At 43.4% G+C, this 20,025-nt stretch overlaps 1 protein-coding gene and 1 long non-coding RNA gene across 2 annotated transcripts in view; one reads left to right on the forward strand and one right to left on the reverse strand.

Moving 5' to 3' along the window:
* Positions 1 to 13,824, reverse strand: part of LOC135242469 (uncharacterized) — a 60,917-nt gene extending 47,093 nt beyond the window's left edge. Inside the window, exon 1 of the long non-coding RNA XR_010326360.1 lies at positions 13,462 to 13,824. This is a non-coding gene — a long non-coding RNA (uncharacterized LOC135242469). The remainder of the gene's footprint in view (positions 1 to 13,461) is intronic.
* A 14-nt stretch (positions 13,825 to 13,838) lies between these two features.
* Positions 13,839 to 18,528, forward strand: fgf19 (fibroblast growth factor 19). Its single transcript, XM_064313515.1, has 3 exons — positions 13,839 to 14,596; positions 15,086 to 15,189; positions 16,960 to 18,528. Exons 1-3 carry the CDS (start codon positions 14,383 to 14,385, stop codon positions 17,287 to 17,289), a joined length of 648 nt encoding a protein of 215 aa, XP_064169585.1. The 5' UTR covers positions 13,839 to 14,382; the 3' UTR covers positions 17,290 to 18,528.
* Positions 18,529 to 20,025: the final 1,497 nt, after the last annotated feature.

Here is a 20,025-nt window from a genome sequence, read left to right on the forward strand (position 1 = left end):
GAATTTTACTCGTACACAGACTATGAGATTACCACATGAACTGCTGCAGGTAAGCTATAATTTTACACAGACTTCACTGCAGTCCAGGTGTATCCATCTGTCACTGTTCTAACCCTCATGCAGTCAATGTAGCCTTAAAATCCATATGTTCCCATAGGGCCTTTCTGGTGGAGAACTCTGGCCCAGCTCCATACAAGATAGGGAGGGCACAGGCATGTGTATTAGAACATAGAAGGGGGGGATGTGGCACTCGGCAGGGGGAGATTTCAGAATTTGGCATGTGATTTGTCTGTCCATCTTTAATCCTGTCGAAGTTGACACTTCAATCAGGGACTGAGTTTGGTGTTGGGGGGCTGGGGGGGGGGGGGGGGTGGGGGGATTAGCTGTGGGGAGGCTACAAAAAAGCACCCCTCCAGAGGTCATTTGGGGGGTTGAGGGCTTCCCTTAAATTCACAAGCATGTGTCATCATCTGGGATTTCTGGTTTCTGGAGAGAAAGACGGCAATCAGCCACCCTCCGTTTCCTAAACAATTCCTGACTGTGTCCTGGTTAAGAGGGCATTCACCTGTTTATAATAAGTCTTTCCCTCTTTATTATGTTGAATTACATTATTAGTCCAGTGAATGATGTCAGTGTCTCCACAAACAAATATTGTTAAATATCCTCTGAAATGCACACATCTAGCGACGGTGGGCGACTTGGCGTAAGTCTAATGGCAGTTTCTTCAGAAAGGGCAGTTCCCGGTCGCCGGTCTAACGGGCGATTTAAATGTGAAACTGCCGCGTAAAGGCCTGCCGCGTAGCGACTGCCTCGTCCCTACTATGGAGCAGGACTCCCAGGCCGCAGCGGCAATTAGCCTGGAGCTGCAGCGGTCCCAGTCGTTACCCTGCCCACGAACCGAAGCAGAGCCTGGGGCCTGAGAGCCGGTGGGACGGCACAGGCAGGGGGGAGTCGCTCACAGCGGGACGGAGCTTAAGCACAGCCCTAGCAGCCTGAGCAAATAAAGGGGGATCAATGGGGACCCGAAAAGCCGGGCCAGGGGAGGGTCACGGGATGGGGGGATTACGTGGCAGATTTGTACCTTCTCTTTCAGCACCGGGCTCCCCTGCGAGGACCTCTCAGCATGTGGCAGACCGCCATCGCACAGGTGTGCTGGAGGACGCCAGCGTTAGCGCCATCGCACAGGTGTGCTGGAGGACACCAGCGTTAGCGCCATCGCACAGGTGTGCTGGAGGACGCCAGCGTTAGCGCCATCGCACAGGTGTGCTGGAGGACGCCAGCGTTAGCGCCATCGCGCAGGTGTGCTGGAGGATGCCAGCGTTAGCGTTAGCGCCATCGCACAGGTGTGCTGGAGGACGCCAGTGTTAGTGTTAGCGCCATCGCACAGGTGTGCTGGAGACACCAGCGTTAGTGTTAGTGCCATCGCGCAGGTGTGCTGGAGGATGCCAGCGTTAGCGTTAGCGCCATCGCACAGGTGTGCTGGAGGACGCCAGCGTTAGAGTTAGCGCCATCGCACAGGTGTGCTGGAGGACACCAGCGTTAGCGCCATCGCGCAGGTGTGCTGGAGGATGCCAGCGTTAGCGTTAGCGCCATCGCACAGGTGTGCTGGAGGATGCCAGTGTTAGCGTTAGCGCCATCACGCAGGTGTGCTGGAGACGCCAGCGTTAGCGCCATCGCGCAGGTGTGCTGGAGGACGCCAGCGTTAGCGCCATCGCGCAGGTGTGCTGGAGACGCCAGCGTTAGCGCCATCGCGCAGGTGTGCTGGAGGACGCCAGCGTTAGCGTTAGCGCCATCGCACAGGTGTGCTGGAGGACGCCAGCGTTAGCGTTAGCGCCATCGCACAGGTGTCCTGGAGGACGCCAGTGTTAGTGTTAGCGCCATCGCACAGGTGTGCTGGAGGACGCCAGCGTTAGCGCCATCGCGCAGGTGTGCTGGAGACGCCAGCGTTAGCACCATCGCGCAGGTGTGCTGGAGGACGCCAGCGTTAGCGTTAACGCCATCGCACAGGTGTCCTGGAGGACGCCAGTGTTAGTGTTAGCGCCATCGCGCAGGTGTGCTGGAGACGCCAGCGTTAGCGCCATCGCGCAGGTGTGCTGGAGGACGCCAGCGTTAGCGCCATCGCGCAGGTGTGCTGGAGACGCCAGCGTTAGCGCCATCGCGCAGGTGTGCAGGAGGACGCCAGCGTTAGCGCCATCGCGCAGGTGTGCTGGAGGACGCCAGCGTTAGCGCCATCGCGCAGGTGTGCTGGAGGACGCCAGCGTTAGCGCCATCGCGCAGGTGTGCTGGAGGACGCCAGCGTTAGTGTTAGCGCCATCGCGCAGGTGTGCTGGAGACGCCAGTGTTAGCGTTAGCGCCATCGCGCAGGTGTGCTGGAGGACGCCAGCGTTAGCGTTAGCGCCATCGCGCAGGTGTGCTAATAAAATTAAATAAAAATATGTTTCAGTGACAACTGTTGTGAAACTATTGCAAGATGATGCATTCACATATTGTTAAACATACCTGCCAATCATGGCCAGGAGTTTTTTTTTTTTTAACAAACTAAAGTCTTTCAGGAAACATCTCAGAGCAAAAAGCATACATGCTAATGTGAAAGCTGCTGTTTATATATCAATTTATGTATGAAGGCATTTTGTTTTTAGACAGAGATGCTTTATAATAATAATGACACACACCACTGGCATTCCATTAGCTTTTTTAACCTTTCTGTTGGATTTCTGGATTTTAGAAGAATCTTCGCAGCCTCCTCCCTCCTCCCAGCACTCGAACCTGCTGGCTGCCCAGAGGCTTGTGGGATTGCACGTTGCGGTGAGGCAGTGCGCTCAGTGTCTGTTCGTGTGACTTGGGTGTGTGGATGGGACGCGGGTGTGTGTTCGTGTGACTTGGGTGTGCGGATATGACGTGGGTGTGTGTTCATGTGACGCGGGTGTGTGTTCATGTGACGCGGGTGTGTGTGGATGTGACGCGGGTGTGCGGATATGACGTGGGTGTGTGTTCATGTGACGCGGGTGTGCGGATGTGACGTGGGTGTGTGTTCATGTGACGCGGGTGTGTGGATGTGACGCGGGTGTGTGTTCATGTGACGTGGGTGTGTGTTCGTGTGACGTGGGTGTGTGTGAGCGTGGTCTACTGCAGTGGGTTGCGTTCAATGGAAGTTGGAATCTGGAAACTGCAGTCTGTATAATTCCATGGAGCTACAGATATGAGAATGAAGGCACCATACAGACTTTTTATACCAGGGGTGTCCAGTCTCATTCGAAAAAGGGCTGATGTGGGTGCAGGTTTTCGTTCTAGCCCAGGGAAACTAAATACTTCGCTTGGTGGAATACTTTTTGGCTGGAGCGCAACAGCGGGGCCAGCCCTACAAACGCGAATGTCTGTGACTGAGTGACTGAGTGATCAAGTGCTGAGTGACTGAGTGATGAAGTTACACCATTGGTCGGCCGGTCCAGCCATATACTAGGCTTTGACCTGGTCTTGTTTAAAGATATGCTTGAGGCCCAGCACAAAATGCACTTCTTCACATTGGTCCACAGCCTAAAAGGCTTCTAAAATGGCAGAACATGGATGGCTCAACGGTCATTTTGCAGTTTGAGTGCTAAGCTAATTTGACTGTCTGTGACTTAATCACGTCATTTCCCAAATCTGCCGTCTGTGTAACTTCATCACTCACTTAGTCACTCAGTCACTCAGTCACTCAGTCACAAACATTCGCATTTGTAGGGCTGGCTCCACTGTTGCGATCCAGCCAATAATGTTCCCTAAACCTGTGCACAGGCTTTGCCCTACCCGATTTTGCTTTTTGTCATAATAATAATGTTTAAGGCACCTTCCATTTTCTAGAGGATACAGTGAATTTTGATTCTGTTCTGTTCTGTTCTGTTCTGTTCTGTTCTGTTCTGTTCTGTACTGTTATATTCTAGTCATTTAATGCATTGTAGTGCAACAGGGGTCAAATGGAGCCAAACTTTCTTCCTGGAAGGAGGAATAAGACACAATGTAATTCTTCTGTTGTGATGACCCTGCCAGATAGGACACCACTTCCCTAAATCTGCATCCCATCTCGACGCAACCCACTACGTGACAGCACAGTGATGAGACAAACAGGAAAATTTGTTGAACTGAAGTTGAAGTTGTACTGTGTCCCACAGCTGGTCACCCATGTGATATTTAGGTGGGACCAATTGCAGACAGGGGGAGGTCTACGAACTAGCGAACGTCTTGTGAGCAGTTTGTGCTGGGCGCTTGTCCATATCATGCCATGTGGACTCAAAACACTGGGTCTGTTGGTTTGTCTCTTTATTGAGCAGGGCCACATCAAACACAATGTTTGATTGTGTCTTGAGTACACTGCCACCTTTAGTCCCTGGCAGGGGAAAATCTCCAGGTGTGGGACAGTCATTAAACCCTATGTGGTCAAATGTTCAAAGTTTTCACATATTACAGAATCATTTTTTTAAATATTAAAACTGTTGTTACAAATATTTACACTAACAATATATTTACAGTGTACGTTAAATTACACATAGCATATTTTTATATACACAATATGTTGCAGTTTATATTTTTTGTACAAGGCTTTAGCAGACACTCTAATCCAGACGAAATTATAGGGGTCTCAGTGTGTATAAAGCACAGTATCAGTGTGTACAGAGCACAGTATCAGTGTGTACAGGGCACAGTATCAGTGTGTACAGTGCACAGTCTCAGAGTGTACAGAGCATAGTCTCAGTGTGTATAAAGCACAGTATCAGTGTGTACAGAGCACAGTATCAGTGTGTACAGTGCACAGTCTCAGAGTGTACAGAGCATAGTCTCAGTGTGTACAGAGCATAGTCTCAGTGTGTACAGAGCACAGTCTCAGTGTGAACAGTGCACAGTCTCAGTGCGTACAGAGCATAGTCTCAGTGTGTACAGAGCACGGTCTCAGTGTGAACAGAGCATAGTCTCAGTGTGTACAGAGCATAGTCTCAGTGTGTACAGAGCACAGTCTCAGTGTGAACAGTGCACAGTCTCAGAGTGTACAGAGTACAACCTCAATGTGTCTCTGAATGTGTACAGAGCACAGTCTCAGTGTGTACAGAGCATAGTCTCAGTGCGTACCGCACACCGTCTCAGTGTGTACAGAGAACAATCTCAATGTGTCTCTCAATGTGTACAGAGCACAGTCTCAGTGTGTACCGTACACAGTCTCAGTGTGTACATAGTACAATCTCAATGTGTCTCTCAATGTGTACAGAGCACAGTATCAGTGTGTACAGAGCACAATCTCAGAGTGAACAGCACACAGTCTCAGTGAATACAGAGCACAATCTCAATGTGTCTCTCAATGTGTACAGAGCACAGTCTCAGTGTGTACATAGTACAATCGCAATGTGTCTCTCAATGTCTACAGAGCACAGTCTCAGTGTGTACAGAGCACAATCTCAATGTGTCTCTCAATGTGCACAGGGCACAGTCTCAGTGTGAACAGCACACAGTCTCAGTGTGTACAAAGCACAGTCACAGAGTGTACAGGCCACAGACGTAATGTGTACAGAGCACAGTCTCAGTGTGTACAGTGCACAGTCTCAGTGTGTACTCAGCATAGTCTCAGTGTGAACAGTGCACAGTCTCAGTGTGTACAGAACACAATCTCAATGTGTCTCTCAATGTGTACAGAGCACAGTATCAGTGTGTACAACCACACCAAACCATTTCCACTGTATCCCAGGGCAAGCTCCCATAAGACCTGCTGCAGGTACTACCTGCTTCTTCCTGGCATTAACAGAAGCAAAACCCAGGTGCGCCCCCCCTCCCTCCCACACTGCCTTGGCGCGGTCCACAGTGATGTGCCTGAGGATAAAGGGCTGCCAGGTTCCCATCAGATGGCGTATTCCACTGCAGGGGGGAGACTTCACATTTCATCTATCAAAGCTGATCAGAGGCGGGGCCAGCCCACTGGGGAAAGACATGTATGATATCCGATCTGCAAGTTAAGCATAAGGAGATGTCTCCTTTCATTAAGCCACAGCTCGATAATCCACTGTGCGCCAGCTTCAGATCTGGGCTGTCTGCAGTGTGGGGGCGAGGTGCCAGAGACCTCCACCCGCAAGGCGCTATATCATCTCCAGACCTCCACCCACTGAAGATGCACACGACCCTAGTGGAGGCGTTACCTTTGTGAGTAGTGGCAAGGCCGTTCTGTATGGGGGTTTGTTAGATCAGGCGAATCAAACCTACAGCAGCATTTGTTCAACACCATCTGTGACAGTCAAACAAACCATTAAAGGAGAATAAGGAGAATGTCATTAAGGAGAACGTTTACAGCTTTTTCTAAAACCTTTCTAAGCTGGATAAAGTCTGCGGAAAAAGACAAAAAAATCATGAAAACAGACTTTGAAGGTTTAAACCCTACCAAAGCTGATGAAGGCGAGCATGTGCAACGCTAAGTACATGTAGAATAACATAACAAGCTTAAATAGCGTGCTTTAGTCTCATCAGTTCCCAGTGTACTCCTGCATCAGCCTGGTCCAAGAGCCTTTTCTGAACATTTCCACACTGAAAAACTATTTTCACCATATCATAGCAACGGAACATCTCACGTAACAAAAGTGGATGCTCGAATTGTCAACATCCAGAACTCAACAGGATGACCTGCCCTAGGAAAAAATGTCTGGCCATTGCTTTCTACGACAAAAACAGTGAGAGAGATGGAAGGTGAGTTCTCACTGAATATGGTTGAGCCTGAGCCAAGAGAAACATCAGCAGGTGTGCAGGATGCCTGAACTTGATCTATACCAGCTACCCGAGCGACAGCAACCACAGATCGGACACGCCTTGCCCGCGAGACTGCCACAGTGTTGCCTGAGCCTCCCTAATTGGTAAGCCTCTCCAGCTTCACAACCCACCAACCCCCCCACCCCGCACCCCCAAAGCATCAGTCGCTGTGGACCTCGCCTCACTTTGCTGTGTACAGGGACCACGTTGCACTTGAGGGCGACACCATTGCTCAAAGACAGGAGATGACAGAACCAAAGGGACGTGAGAGGGCGTTCACAGCGCCCTCGCCGGCCAGCGTTCGCCTGGCACCCAGGATACAACCCCTTAGCCGCACTCCTGCCCCAACACGCCACCTCAGATACCTGCGGAGCCGACGGCAGGCGAGCAGAACACGGCCCAGGTCTAAAACGTTGCACTCAACTCCCTTTGACAGGCCCGGTGCCCCTACTCAAAAACCCCTGCAGGTAGAGGCGACAGGCCAAGAGGAAGAAGCAAGGCATGTCAACCCTTCAGACACACTTTTCATCTCTGACAGGCCAACAATTGAAGCTTACGTTAAGCTCTCCACTCTGATAGGCCTGCAACCGAGGCTTGTACACACACACACGCACACATACACACACATGCACACACAGGCATACACACACACACAGCCAATCACTCACTCTCTCTCTCACACCCACACACACACACACATGCACATACACACAGGCAGACACACACAGGCGCATACATACACACACACACACACACACACGCTCACTCACTCACTCACTCACTCACTCACTTACTCTTTCTCTCACACTCACACACACACACACGCATACGCACACATGCACGAAAGCGCAGTCACTCACTCTCTCTCTCACACTCACACACACAGGCATAAACACAAACACAAGTGTACAAGCACACATACACAAAGTGTAAACCCACATACAAAACAGCATGTAACACTGCCACACAGGGCAAAACCCACACACACACCCACACACTGACACTCAAATACGTGCAGACACACACACACACTGTGTAAATACTGCTCCACAGTAATCACCACACCGTGACATCACACGCATTCCCATAAACGACTAATTCACTTGCGGGCCTTCACAGCCACCTGTGTTCGCAATAAATACATACAGAAAACAGCCTTACTAATACCACTGACAGCAGGGTCTCCTAAGTAACAGGTGTGATCACCTTCACACCAAAATTACAACTCCCAGATACATCTTGCCTGCCACAGAACCACAAAAACAAAAATGACTCCTCAGTGAACTTGCATGATGTTACAACATGACCGTATATTATTGAATTCAATTTCAAACTCAATCAGTTAACCCTGCACCCGGTAAACAAAATGAATTTAGCTTTTTTCTTTGATTTCTGGTGGTTGTAAGTCAGGTGTTGAGATGGCTGTTGACAGCAGTTCAGAGTTAGACTGTATGTGCCACTGACTGTGGGTTTAATCTGTTAGAATGGCACACCCTGTAAATCCTGTGTCAGGTGCTGCATGGGGGCTGAGAGAAAAGCTCCTTTTATTGTTTTCTTTTGGGGTTTATCGCTTCTGGGAGTCTGACCATTTTTACTGATCGTTTGATGGTTTTTTTTTTTACTGCTCGATTTTTTTTATTGGTTGTGGGTTTTTTTTTTTTGTCTGTTGTGTGTACCTATATCCAATGAAAGAGTCCCTTGTCCCTCATAACCTCTGAAAGAGTCCTTGTCCCTCATAACCCTTGAAAGAGTCCCTGTTTCTCCTATAACCCCTGAAAGTGTCTCTGTCCCTGATATAACCGCTGAAAGATTATCAAGGTTCTTTCCAATCACTTATTTTACTTTCTTGCATACTTTTGTCATGTCCTTTCCTCGCTTCCTTAGCTCTACCTAATGGAAAGGAAAGGATGTGAGGACAGGATGTGAGGACAGAGGAATCAAGGAAAGATGTAATAGGCAAATGGAACATCCTTGCTATTTCAAGCGTCAGTTTGAAGCCATGTCAATTACAGGCCTTAAAGTTGGCAGACCTCGATCAAATTCTGGGTCAGCCAAGGACCGAGGAGACAGTGCAGATAAAATAAGTGATTGGAAAGAGCTCTCTGGCCCTCCTACAACCACTGAGGTCATTTTACCTTTTACTTTTAGTTAGTCAACTGAACAATAGCCTTTTTCTTTGATTTCTTTGAAAAGGATAATGTATTCAAAATACTGCTAAAAAGATATGGGTAGCAAGTTTGTTAGTTGAATAGTTAGCTTAATATCTCAATGAATACGAACGTGGATACATTCTCAGGGGAAGGGAAGACACAAGGAGGCAGAGGGAAGAGTAATAATAGTGACTTTACTTGGACACTGAGCACAGAAACAAGAACAACAACAACAACAACAAAACAACAAACAGGGGAATGACTAGAGGAAACAAACCAAGAAAACCTAGCCACAAGTAACAAGTGTCTTGCGTGGCATTAACAGCACACTAAAACAACAATAAACAATGAGCTGGGAACTTAAATACACAGAAACAAAGGTGGAAATTATAAATGAATGAAGCACAAGTGCAACCATTAATGAAACCAATAATACAATGATGATACCACTAACGCAGAAGAGATGGTGAGGCTAAATAACTAAACAAGACACGGGTGCTAATACTAATCAATGAACTAACAAAGCCCTAATAAGAAAGAACAGAGACTGGACAAACAAAACAGAGAACAAACTAGGACTGGGAAATCAGCGGCCTCTGGTGGTTATAAGCAGGAACTGTGACAAACATGAATTTTTTGTAGGTTCTACAATTACTGTAAGCTTATCCATGCGGAGGAAAAACACATTGGTTGTACTTAAATTAGCTATGTTAGTCTTGCATTATTTACTTCAGAGGTTTAATTAATTCTTATTTTAAAAGTAAGTAAAGAGTGAATGTTTGGAACTGCTCAGAACCCTTCAAGCACAACTGTCTGATTTGAAAAAAGAATTATCTTAAAAAGGCATGAGGCACCATGTGAAATAAGATTCATGCTACTAGACTCCTTGCTTATGCATCAAACTAAACAAAGTATTAGGTTTGCAAAAGAAAAAAATAATGAATTTGGAAATAAACCTGGGAAATATATTAGTAGATAGACATACTAACATGCAATGTATCTTTACCATCAAAGATTTAAAGCAGTGGTGTCAAACTCGTTGCCATGGAGGGCCGTGTGTATGCAGGTTTTCATTCCAGCCTCAGATCTTGATTATATAATTAGTTAAATTATTTGCTGAATTAGGGATGCAGGTTTGTGCACAATGGTGACCCGACGTCTATGGTGACCCGCATTGTCTAAATAAAAATTTTCTTATATTCTGTGCTTCAATGCAGTTAAACGCATATGGCTGAATGAGTAATTGGACTCAATTAAGGCAGCATTAATTGGTTGGAATGAAAACCTGCATACACACGGCCCTCCATGGCAACGAGTTTGACACCACTGATTTAAAGGGTCAATATAAAACTGATACAGATAGCATAAATGAGACATTTGTAAGATTTTTTGGAAGAGCTATATGCTTCAGATCAGCCATCGAAAGCTCAAGAGTTAAAAGATAGTTGTTTCACTAAACTTAGAGTACTTGAAGTAACAGGCCAACAAAAAAGGTATTAAATTAATCTATTTCCAAAGACAAGCTTTTAAATGCACTGAAAACCTTGCAAAACGTTTGGAAAATCCCCTGGTCTCGATGGATCTGATTATGAATTTTACAAAAATTTAAAGATTTAATAATGATGCCAATGCTTGATATGTTTAATGAACCGTACGAGCTCATTGCCTTTAATGGAATGGAAGATTTTACTGGAAGCAAATATCAGTGTTATCCCAAAAAAGGACATGCCAGCTGAATAATATTCCTCTCATAGGTCCCGTTGAATGCAAAATTTAAAATCATGTCTAAAACTGTGCCTTTGTGTCTTGAAAAGGTGTTGTCAACCATAATAATCAGATCAGACTGATTTAATAAAGGGACTCTCAGAAAGATGTAGTTGAGACTTTGAATGCAGAGAAGGCATTCAATGGGGTAAAGTGGAATTACTTATTTTTTTACCCTAAATATGTTTGGATGAGAGGCTTCCTTTATTAATTTGGTTAAATGATATGACAATGCATGAACAGGAATTGTAAATGCTCCTCCTATTTCCTGCTAGGTAAGGGAACAAGCCGGAGGTGGCCACTCTCACCGCTATTAATTGCATGTGCTATCGAGCCCTTAGTGGATGCAATGCGACGCAATTGGTCTATACAGTGCATGCAGATGCATTTTAAAAACATCATAAAATTGCACTCTGCACCGATTACCTACTTCTATTTATCCCTGATCCCTCAACATCTACACCTGAGGTCCTGGATGTAATAAACAGTTTTTGTAAAATCTCAGGCTATAGAATTAATTTCTCTAAATCAGAGGGTCTACTGGTTGGTGGTCTACAGACCTAAGCTTTCCTCTCTACCTTGGGCCCATTGAAATGGTCATTACATGGATTTAATAATCTAGGAATATGTATTACCCCACTTCTCTCTGATACGTATAAAGTATAAAACACATACATGATGTTTTAGAGAGATGAGGGTTTTTACCATTATAACAGCTTGGAAGGATAACCTGTAAATAAATAACTTATACGTAACTCAGTGACATTTTGCTCTTCTGTCTCTTCCAAATGATCCCAGTCTTGATAAACACTAATACTCTTTAAAAAGAATAAACAAGCTGGTTCATCACTTTCATTTGGAATAAAAAGAAATCCAGCTTAAACCTAACCGGACTGCAGAAGCCATTAGAGAATGGACGTTTAGAGTTCCCCAATGTGAAATTACATCAACTGGCCTCACAACTGTATTATACCATAACTTGTTATAAAACTGCATTTGATTCAGGATGGTTAGACATTGAATCTTCTGTATGCTCTTCTGTTTAATGTGGATAAGAAAGGTATAAAGAGAAAGATTGACAATCCTATCATTAACAAGACTCTGCAAGCCGGGAAACAAATACGGAAACCAAAGGGTCTGTCCAAAAACCTTATCATCTCTTGCCCCAATGTTAGGAAATATTGACTTCTCTCCAGGAAATATTGACTGAATTATGGAAGCTCAAAGGTATCACTAGACTGGGGCATTTGTTTAAAGAAGAAATAATGTATTCATCTGAGCAAATGCATATTAAATATAATTTGACTCATAATGCATTTTTTAGATACCAGCATGTGCAGAGTTTCACTGGAAACCTCGGTAGTAGAACAGATAATGTTAAGTCATGACAGCAGAAACATTGTCCGCAGGGCGCACTACGTCAAACCAGCAGTGCAGAACCAGAAATTATATTGAAAGTATGGCGAGAGAATTCTGGTATTAAGATTAAGACCCTCAAACAAACCACAAACATATTTGAACATCAGAAAGTAATATTTCTGTTTGCTACCATACAAAATAATTACTGTTTAGATTATGACATCGACTACACATCACACAACAACTTAGACATAAAATGGATCCTAATAAAAACGGATTTATGTTCAAAGTATAAAACTGAGGTTGGTAGATATTCATGATGTATGGCCATGTATCTACATCTCTGACTACTGGGGAAAGATGTATTGAATATTAAATCTCATATCCAATGTTCATTGGGAAAGAAAGCCTCTCTGTTCATTACTGGGTATGCCTAGTGCTCAAGTGAAGGGCGTTCCCGGAAAGAAGTTGAAACGTCTTCCGACGTTTGCAGCACAAAAAAAATATTGATGGTTAGAGGACCGTCCTCCTGATGTTTGGGGCTGGTACAGGGTAGTATTGAATATTATATCGCTGGAATATTTTACTTATGGGACAAATTGTAAAGTAAATGTATTCTATGAGGTATGGACACCCTTTCTCGAGTATATAGGTCCGAGATTACATTACATTTTTTTATTGTAAATTGTAGATTGACAAGCACTGTTTTAAAAAGAATGATGGATTGCAATACCAAATAGAGAAATACGAACTTTTAATATTGTATTGTATGTCAGCTTGTTCCGAAAAAAAAGAAAAGAAAAGCGGTTGTAAAACTGTTGATATTCAATGACTATGAGACTGTTATTGTAAAATAAATATATTGTATTTATTTTATATATTGTGACTGATAGGATAATCTCCCTTAACTTTTTCAGTATTTTTCCTGTTTTCCTTCCCTTTCTTCTTACACTTTTCTTTTCTGTTTATCCGTTGCGTTGGTACTTTTTTGCACTTACAAAATAAAATAAATTTACATTCAAAAGAATTTACTTACTAATACCACAAGTGTAGCTCAAAGCTCTGTGCAAATTGTTCTGGGTTTTTAATTTTTTTAAATTTTAGTAAAGACAGCGAATTATTTTTAGGGTGTGGCTCTCTGAGTACTTGGACCACCTTTCCCTTGTTCGAATTGCGATATTAATTTACAAGGACACACAGTACTGCTAACAAGAATGAAAACTTATTTGCGATAGAGCGCCACCTACCTATCGGCTTTAATTACAGCATAATTGTACGGATAGCTCAGCATGATTGAGTGCTATCGATACAGACTATACAATCTCGCGTTCAGATATTTTCTCATTTATTTCAGAAACGCTGGTATTCTCATTAAAGCTGTGTACCAGATGAAGAAAACATATCTATAACAACAAAGCACGAGAAAACTCACCTCATGTGATACCATTAACACCCACTTATGCGGTGGATCAAAGTTTGACAAAGTGGCATAGCAAGTGCTGGCCTCTGTGACTTTGATCTCTTCTGTAACATTTTCATGAATGGTATTATTTGTTTAGAATTACTCTTTAACTTATAAATGGCTAAATCGAGTCGGAAGTCAAATTCACAAAAACGTGTGACGGAATCGCTCTATAAAATTCAAATAAAGGCAGAAAGGTGCTGTTCGCACAATTTGTCCGAGTCGGGAAGAGGCTGCGCTACGCTCTCACACCAGGTTTACCCTCAGGTTCATCACGTCTGTACTTTACCCTATAAAGCAAAGGGTAAATCCAGCCCATTGACAAAAACAGATATAAATGCGCGCGTCACTAATACATTGAGATCAAATGCGCAAACAGGTCTCAGCTAACTGGACGCAACGGCCTCTCTTAGCCAAAAGACTTTATTCAGCCAAAACAAGCCAACTTATATTATATTAATAGTGCCTTCGCCAGTCTGTCCACGACCACTCTGATAATCATCAAATGAAATTCTGAACAGGGCGATTTATTTTAACTTTATTCTAAAATGGGTCGGAGCTTGGAATACGAAAGCAGTGAGCACCCAATTTGTATTTCCTAATTAAACAATTTTCTGTTTCCAAAAAAATACCACCGGAACTGGATTGAGAGTGTGAGAGCATAACCATCACTTTGTGAGACGTCCGCTGGAGTAGGCGATGTTATGATGCGGTTCTCAGAACCGCCCCGAAGAGAGGGGTTATCGATTTGACTGATAAGGAGAATATTTAAAGGGCGGAGGAATTTGGCTTTTTCCAACTTGCCAAAAGGCGAACTGCGGAGCCCGGCGGCCCGGGAGGAGCGCCTTTAGATAGAAGAGGCTGGACTGCACAGCCGAAGGAGCTTTCGGCATGTTGCTGAGCGTCTGCGCCGCAATTAGCCTGACGCATATTCTGTTTGCAGTTGGGGCGCTGTGCTTTCCGCTACCCCATGCAGGACCGCACATAGCCAACGGCTGGGGGGACCCAGTGCGCTTCAGACATCTGTACGCGGCTAGGCAGGGACTGCATCTACACATAAACGCGGACGGGAAAGTGTACGGATCCGCTTCCCAAAGTTCTTACAGTGAGTAAAAACTATGGAAAATTCAAGGAGCAGTATGTCATTTATAAGAAAGTTTCAATGGTCTGTCTTGATACTTTTATTTCGTGAAGGAATTCTGCTTAATTACCCCGTTTGATTAAAATGCCGATTTAAAAACGCGCAAGAAAAGCTTGTAAATTGTTGCGACGGGAAGATATGATCAGACACAGTTGCACATATACTGTATCATTTTTTTTTTTTTTTGGATATTAATGTCCCATCATTGGATTGGTGGTCAAATCACCCGAGCACCCTTAACTTTTACATTAAAAATTCTAAGTACATTTTAAAATAACATTTCACCAGCAGCGGATGTAAAATAATATCTGATAATTAATTGGAGTTATAATGATAGAGTCGTATGTTCAAACATAACATAACATGACTGTTCATTGTTCAGCATGGGCTGCCTAATGTTGTCAGCAAGTAAAAATGAAAATGAATGAATACATTAATGCATTTGTCTTTTAGGTCTGCTGGAAATTCGATCAATCGATACAGGCTTTGTTGTTATGAAAGGAGTAACAAGTTCAAAATATCTGTGCATGGAAGAGACGGGAAACATGTATGGATCTGTAAGTTATGAATCTTTTCTATTATTTGAAGAAAATACATAGTCATTCCACTGCATACAAAACACACAAATGCATGAAGTAGGCCTAGTACAGAGTGAAGTCTATTGGATCAGACTATTCCATGTGTAATCTCTGCACATGTCGCATTCGCATATTTCATATTGTGACTCTTGTTCTGAGCCATAATGTATATTATGGACGTAATTGTACTTACTGCGAAGAGCTACAATTAATTAATACATCACACAATCGCGTGAGGTGGTTGGGTAAAAATCTTATTAGTGCTATAATCAAGGTCTGTTTAATCAACCTATACTGTTGCCAATATTCATCAAACACCTGCTAAGAAAGCAAATGCATCATAAATAAGATGAGTGGTGCGCTATTTTAGCAGACATGCTCTGCAGATATTTATTTATGCTGATATCTTTTGGTCAAACGTTTATTCCTCCCGAACCCGGAGACAAAATAGTTCTGAGAACGTTTCGTTTCTGTTCAGATCTGCTTCTGAATAGCACGCGCACACTGTGAGTGGGCAGGCTGTTCTCTCATTTTCTTTCCGCGGGCGATAGCTAAAGCTTCGTATTCAGCTGCCCTTATCGTTCTGCACTGCACTGTCGCCCAAATGTAGCCAGATACTATAACGGATGCTTCAGCGTCATTTTACCTCCAAAATGAAAGCACGTGTATGATTCCCATATCATGTTTTCCACGTCAGTGCATTAATTACGATGCACCTAAATTAATATGTAATGATAACAGTAATGACTTCATCTGCCCAAACATTTCTTGCATGGTGCACCAAGCACATTACTCAATTAAAGTTAAATAGAATAAAGAAATACAACCGATTAAAACAGTAATAAAGGTAAAATGGTTGCATAAGGTTTAAAGTAAGTCCCTTCCCTGCCTGGATGGGGAGGTGATGTTTCGAGGAAGATGTGCAATCCAGAATATTATTAAAGCAGTGCCTGTTTGGAAATCATGCATGGAGGAAGCAGGTCAGTTGGAAATATATCGCTTTTACTCAGTCAACTCCCATTTGCAACTAGTTGGCAATTCCGGAGTATCAGGTGCTGTAAAATAATTAAACTGAAGCCCAACTGATGAATATCAAAGTTGTATAATTTTTCACAAGATTATTTTGTTCCCCGAAATAAATTTGGAAATGCGTCTTTTCAGATGTGATCCATTATAATTACCATCACTACTATTATTTCCTGAACATACAACAGAACGCATGGTGTAAATTGCTGAAAGCGCTAATCTGGGTCGTTCATCGCGAAGGCAACCTTTGCCCAGCAGCATGTCTGTTTGCCGAGCGGACAGCGCAACGGGAGGAAACGGCAATAACAACCTTGGCCCCCCTAGCCTCCGCGTGCGCTCCGCAAACAGCCCTCGAAGAACTCGGGCTGAACACACGCGCCTCGCGGAGCCCTGCCGTGTGCCGCCCCGTTCAATTACATTACACGCATTTAGCAGACGCTCTTATCCAGAGACTTACGTAACTTTAAAATTTATTTTATTTTATTTATTTATTTATTTTTTACATCGCATTTACATTGCATCCATTCATCCAGCTGGATGTATACTGAAGCAATGCAGGTTACCCTTGCTCTAGGGTACAATGGCAGTGTCCTACCCGAGAATCAAACCTGTGACCTTTAGGTGGCAAGACCAGCCCTTTACTTGTGATACCACACTGCCGCCCCCAGGCCGTTCGGCGGCCTGCCACTGACCTGTCTGCTCTGTCTGCCCCTGCCTCCTCAGGCCACCTATGTGGGAGACGACTGCTACTTCCTGGAACGCGTCCTGTCCGACGGATACAGCGTCTACTTCTCCGGCAGGCACGGGGCCGCCGTGAGCCTGAGTGCCGACCGGCAGCGGCCGCCGCTCCCGGGGAAGGCCCCGCCCTCTCCGGCGCAGTTCCTGCCCATGGCGAGCACCCCTTCCACGCTGCCGCCGCCAGACGCCCGCGCGGGGGACCCGCTCTCCGACCCCCAGCAGGGGGCCTCGCCTGCTCTTGAGCTCGATAGCATGGACCCCTTCGGGAAACTGTCCCAAATGTACATACAGAGCCCCAGTTTCAGTAAGAGATAGGTCGTTCTGCGTGTCCTCTGGGGGGAAACGGAGGAATTGTCCTGTGGGCCCTCCCCTCTGAGCTCTGGCCACGTCACGTGGCATGAACAACTGGAGTGCAAGAGCTAGACGAACTACGAAACGGTGACATGTATTTCTTTTGTAATTATCTCCACGGAAATGCACAATCCTGCAGCACGATGCGATTCACCACTCCAGACAAACAGACTCAACAGGATTAATGTAGTAATAATGCACAAGGGATGTGTTTAATGATAGTGAACACTGTTCTACCAATAATGGACAAGGGATGTGATTAATCATACTGAACACTGTTGTAGTAGTAATGCACATGTGATGTGTTTAATCATAGTGAACACTGTTTCAGTAATAATTGACAAGAGGTGTGTTTAATCATTGTAAACATTGTTCTAGCAATAATGGACAAGGGATGTGCTTATTAATAGTGAACACTGTTACTGCTGTAGTAATAATGGGCCAGAGACGTGTTTAATCATAGTGAACACTGTTGCGCAAATGATGGGCAAGAGATGTGTTTAATCATAGTGAACACTGTTACTGTTGTAGTAATAATGAACAAGGGATGTGTTTAATCATAGTGAACACTTACTGTTCCAGTAATAATGCACAGGGGTTGTGTTTAATCATAGGGAGCACTTATAGCAATAATGGACAAGGGATGTGTTTAAGCATAGTGAACACTGTTACTGTTATAGTAATAATAAACAAGGGAAGTGTTTTATCATCTTGAACACTGTTGTAGTAATAATGCACAAGGGATGTATTTAATCATAGTGAACACTGTTGTAGTAATAATGCACAACGGATGTGTTTAATTTTAGTGATCACTGTTGTAGTAATAATGGACAAGGGATGTGGCTAATCATAGTGAACACTGTTGTAGTAATAATGCTCAAGGGATGTGTTTAATCTTAGTGAACGATATTTGGTCATGCACTTGCTTAATGATTTCTTTCATTCAGATGTTTCTTGTTGTGATATTCTTTGAGAGAATTATGGAGCCTGTCAGGCACTGCTGCTATATCCACTATTGTGGGCATTTCTAAAATTATTGTTTTTGCTGTCTTTATTGTATCTAGTGGTATCTATAATATGATTTCACATGTGCTATATTTTATAGAGAATGTATTTTTATCAGTTTGTAAATAACATTTTGCCAAATGTTCTTATTTTTTTAAACCCTTTAAATAATTGTGTTGACAAATGATATATAATAAAATCACTTTACACAAGTGTGATTCGCATTCACTTCATAAACTGTGGATTTTCCATCAGTAAATATTCCAGGGTTAGAATAGGACTAGCGTGCCTCCTGAATTCAGATCTAAATGCACACACACTTTGTCTGGTATTTCAAATAAAACAGATTGATCTCTGCCTTCTGTTCAGTGATTAAGAAACAGAATGTTCTCTTCATGACAATCAAATTGCTTACAGTGCTGTGAAGAAGTATTTGACCCCTTCCTGATTCTCTTTATTATTGCATTTTCACACTGAATGGTTTCAAATCTTTAGACAAAATGTAATATTAGTAAAAGGGAAACTGTGTAAACACAACACATTTGAAATAATTTAATTTATTTATCAAACTCTCATATCACCCATGTGAAAAATTATTGCCCCCTTATTTACTCAATCGACCAATTAACCAAATTTAATTGATAATTAGATTCAACTGATTGAACACAACCATGCTTGATTGCAGCCAGCGCTGTTTTATCTAAACCTCACTCATCCTGAACCTTATCATCAGACTGAAATAGTCACCATAATGTTTCTACAAGTACACTATGCCATAATCAAATAACATTCCAGAAGAGATTATAAAAAAAGTTGGTGAAATATATCAGTTTGTCTAAATCAGTCTATGCAACAAGACAATCCAAAACACAAAAGCAAGTGCACATCTGAATAACTGAAAATAAACAAAATTAAAGATTTGGAGCGGCCTAGTTAAAGTTAAGTATTGAATTATAGGAAGCATTTGGTTTCAGTTATTGCTGCTAACGTTGGTGCACCAGTTAAGTTCAAGATGGCAATTCATTTTTCACATATGATATGTGTGATATATAAGTGATATGTGTGTTTAAAAACCTTTTTTGTTAAATGAAATAGTCATTAGAAAATGCATTTTGTGTTTACACAGGTTCCCGTAGTCAAATATAATATTTTATCTAAAGACCATTCAGAGTGACAAATATGCAATAATAGAGGAAATCAGGAAGGGGGCAAATACTTTTTAATGGCACTGTATGAAGTTGAGAATGAAGTGGAGAGCAGCTATATAGAGACTGGACCAGTATTATAGATGTCATGTGACAGTTGACCTGAAAATAATTGGGGGCTTGTATTAAAGGTAGACTGCTTTTATACATCCTGCATATTATTGTGAATATGTTTTCAATAAATAAACACATTTGAACCTTCAAAATGTGCCATTTTGTTTCTAAGAATCTACGCAAGGTACAACTATCTAGTGTAGGGCAGAACCCCCTTTGCCTCCGGAATAACCTGAATTCTTTCAGCATGGATCCAACAAGGCGCTGGAAACATGTGCAGGCCATGGGAGTAGAGAGAAGTTATTGCCATGTTCATGGAACCAGGTTGAGACGATGCGTCCTTTGTGGCAAGGCACATTGTCCGGCTGGAAGTGTCCATTTGAAAGCACTAGGTCAACAAAAATGCTTTGGTATGCTGTGACATATGATGCTTAAT

The sequence above is a fragment of the Anguilla rostrata genome, chromosome 16, assembly GCF_018555375.3.
Source record: "Anguilla rostrata isolate EN2019 chromosome 16, ASM1855537v3, whole genome shotgun sequence".
NCBI classification, from domain to species: Eukaryota; Metazoa; Chordata; class Actinopteri; order Anguilliformes; family Anguillidae; genus Anguilla; species Anguilla rostrata.

Bases quoted from the DNA above. Each gene is read 5' to 3' on its own strand.
- fgf19 (XM_064313515.1), top strand. From the start codon at position 14,383: ATGTTGCTGAGCGTCTGCGCCGCAATTAGCCTGACGCATATTCTGTTT. The intron at 14,597-15,085 runs GTGAGTAAAAAC...TTTGTCTTTTAG, and splicing joins CGCTTCCCAAAGTTCTTACA to GTCTGCTGGAAATTCGATCA. The intron at 15,190-16,959 runs GTAAGTTATGAA...CTGCCTCCTCAG, and splicing joins CGGGAAACATGTATGGATCT to GCCACCTATGTGGGAGACGA.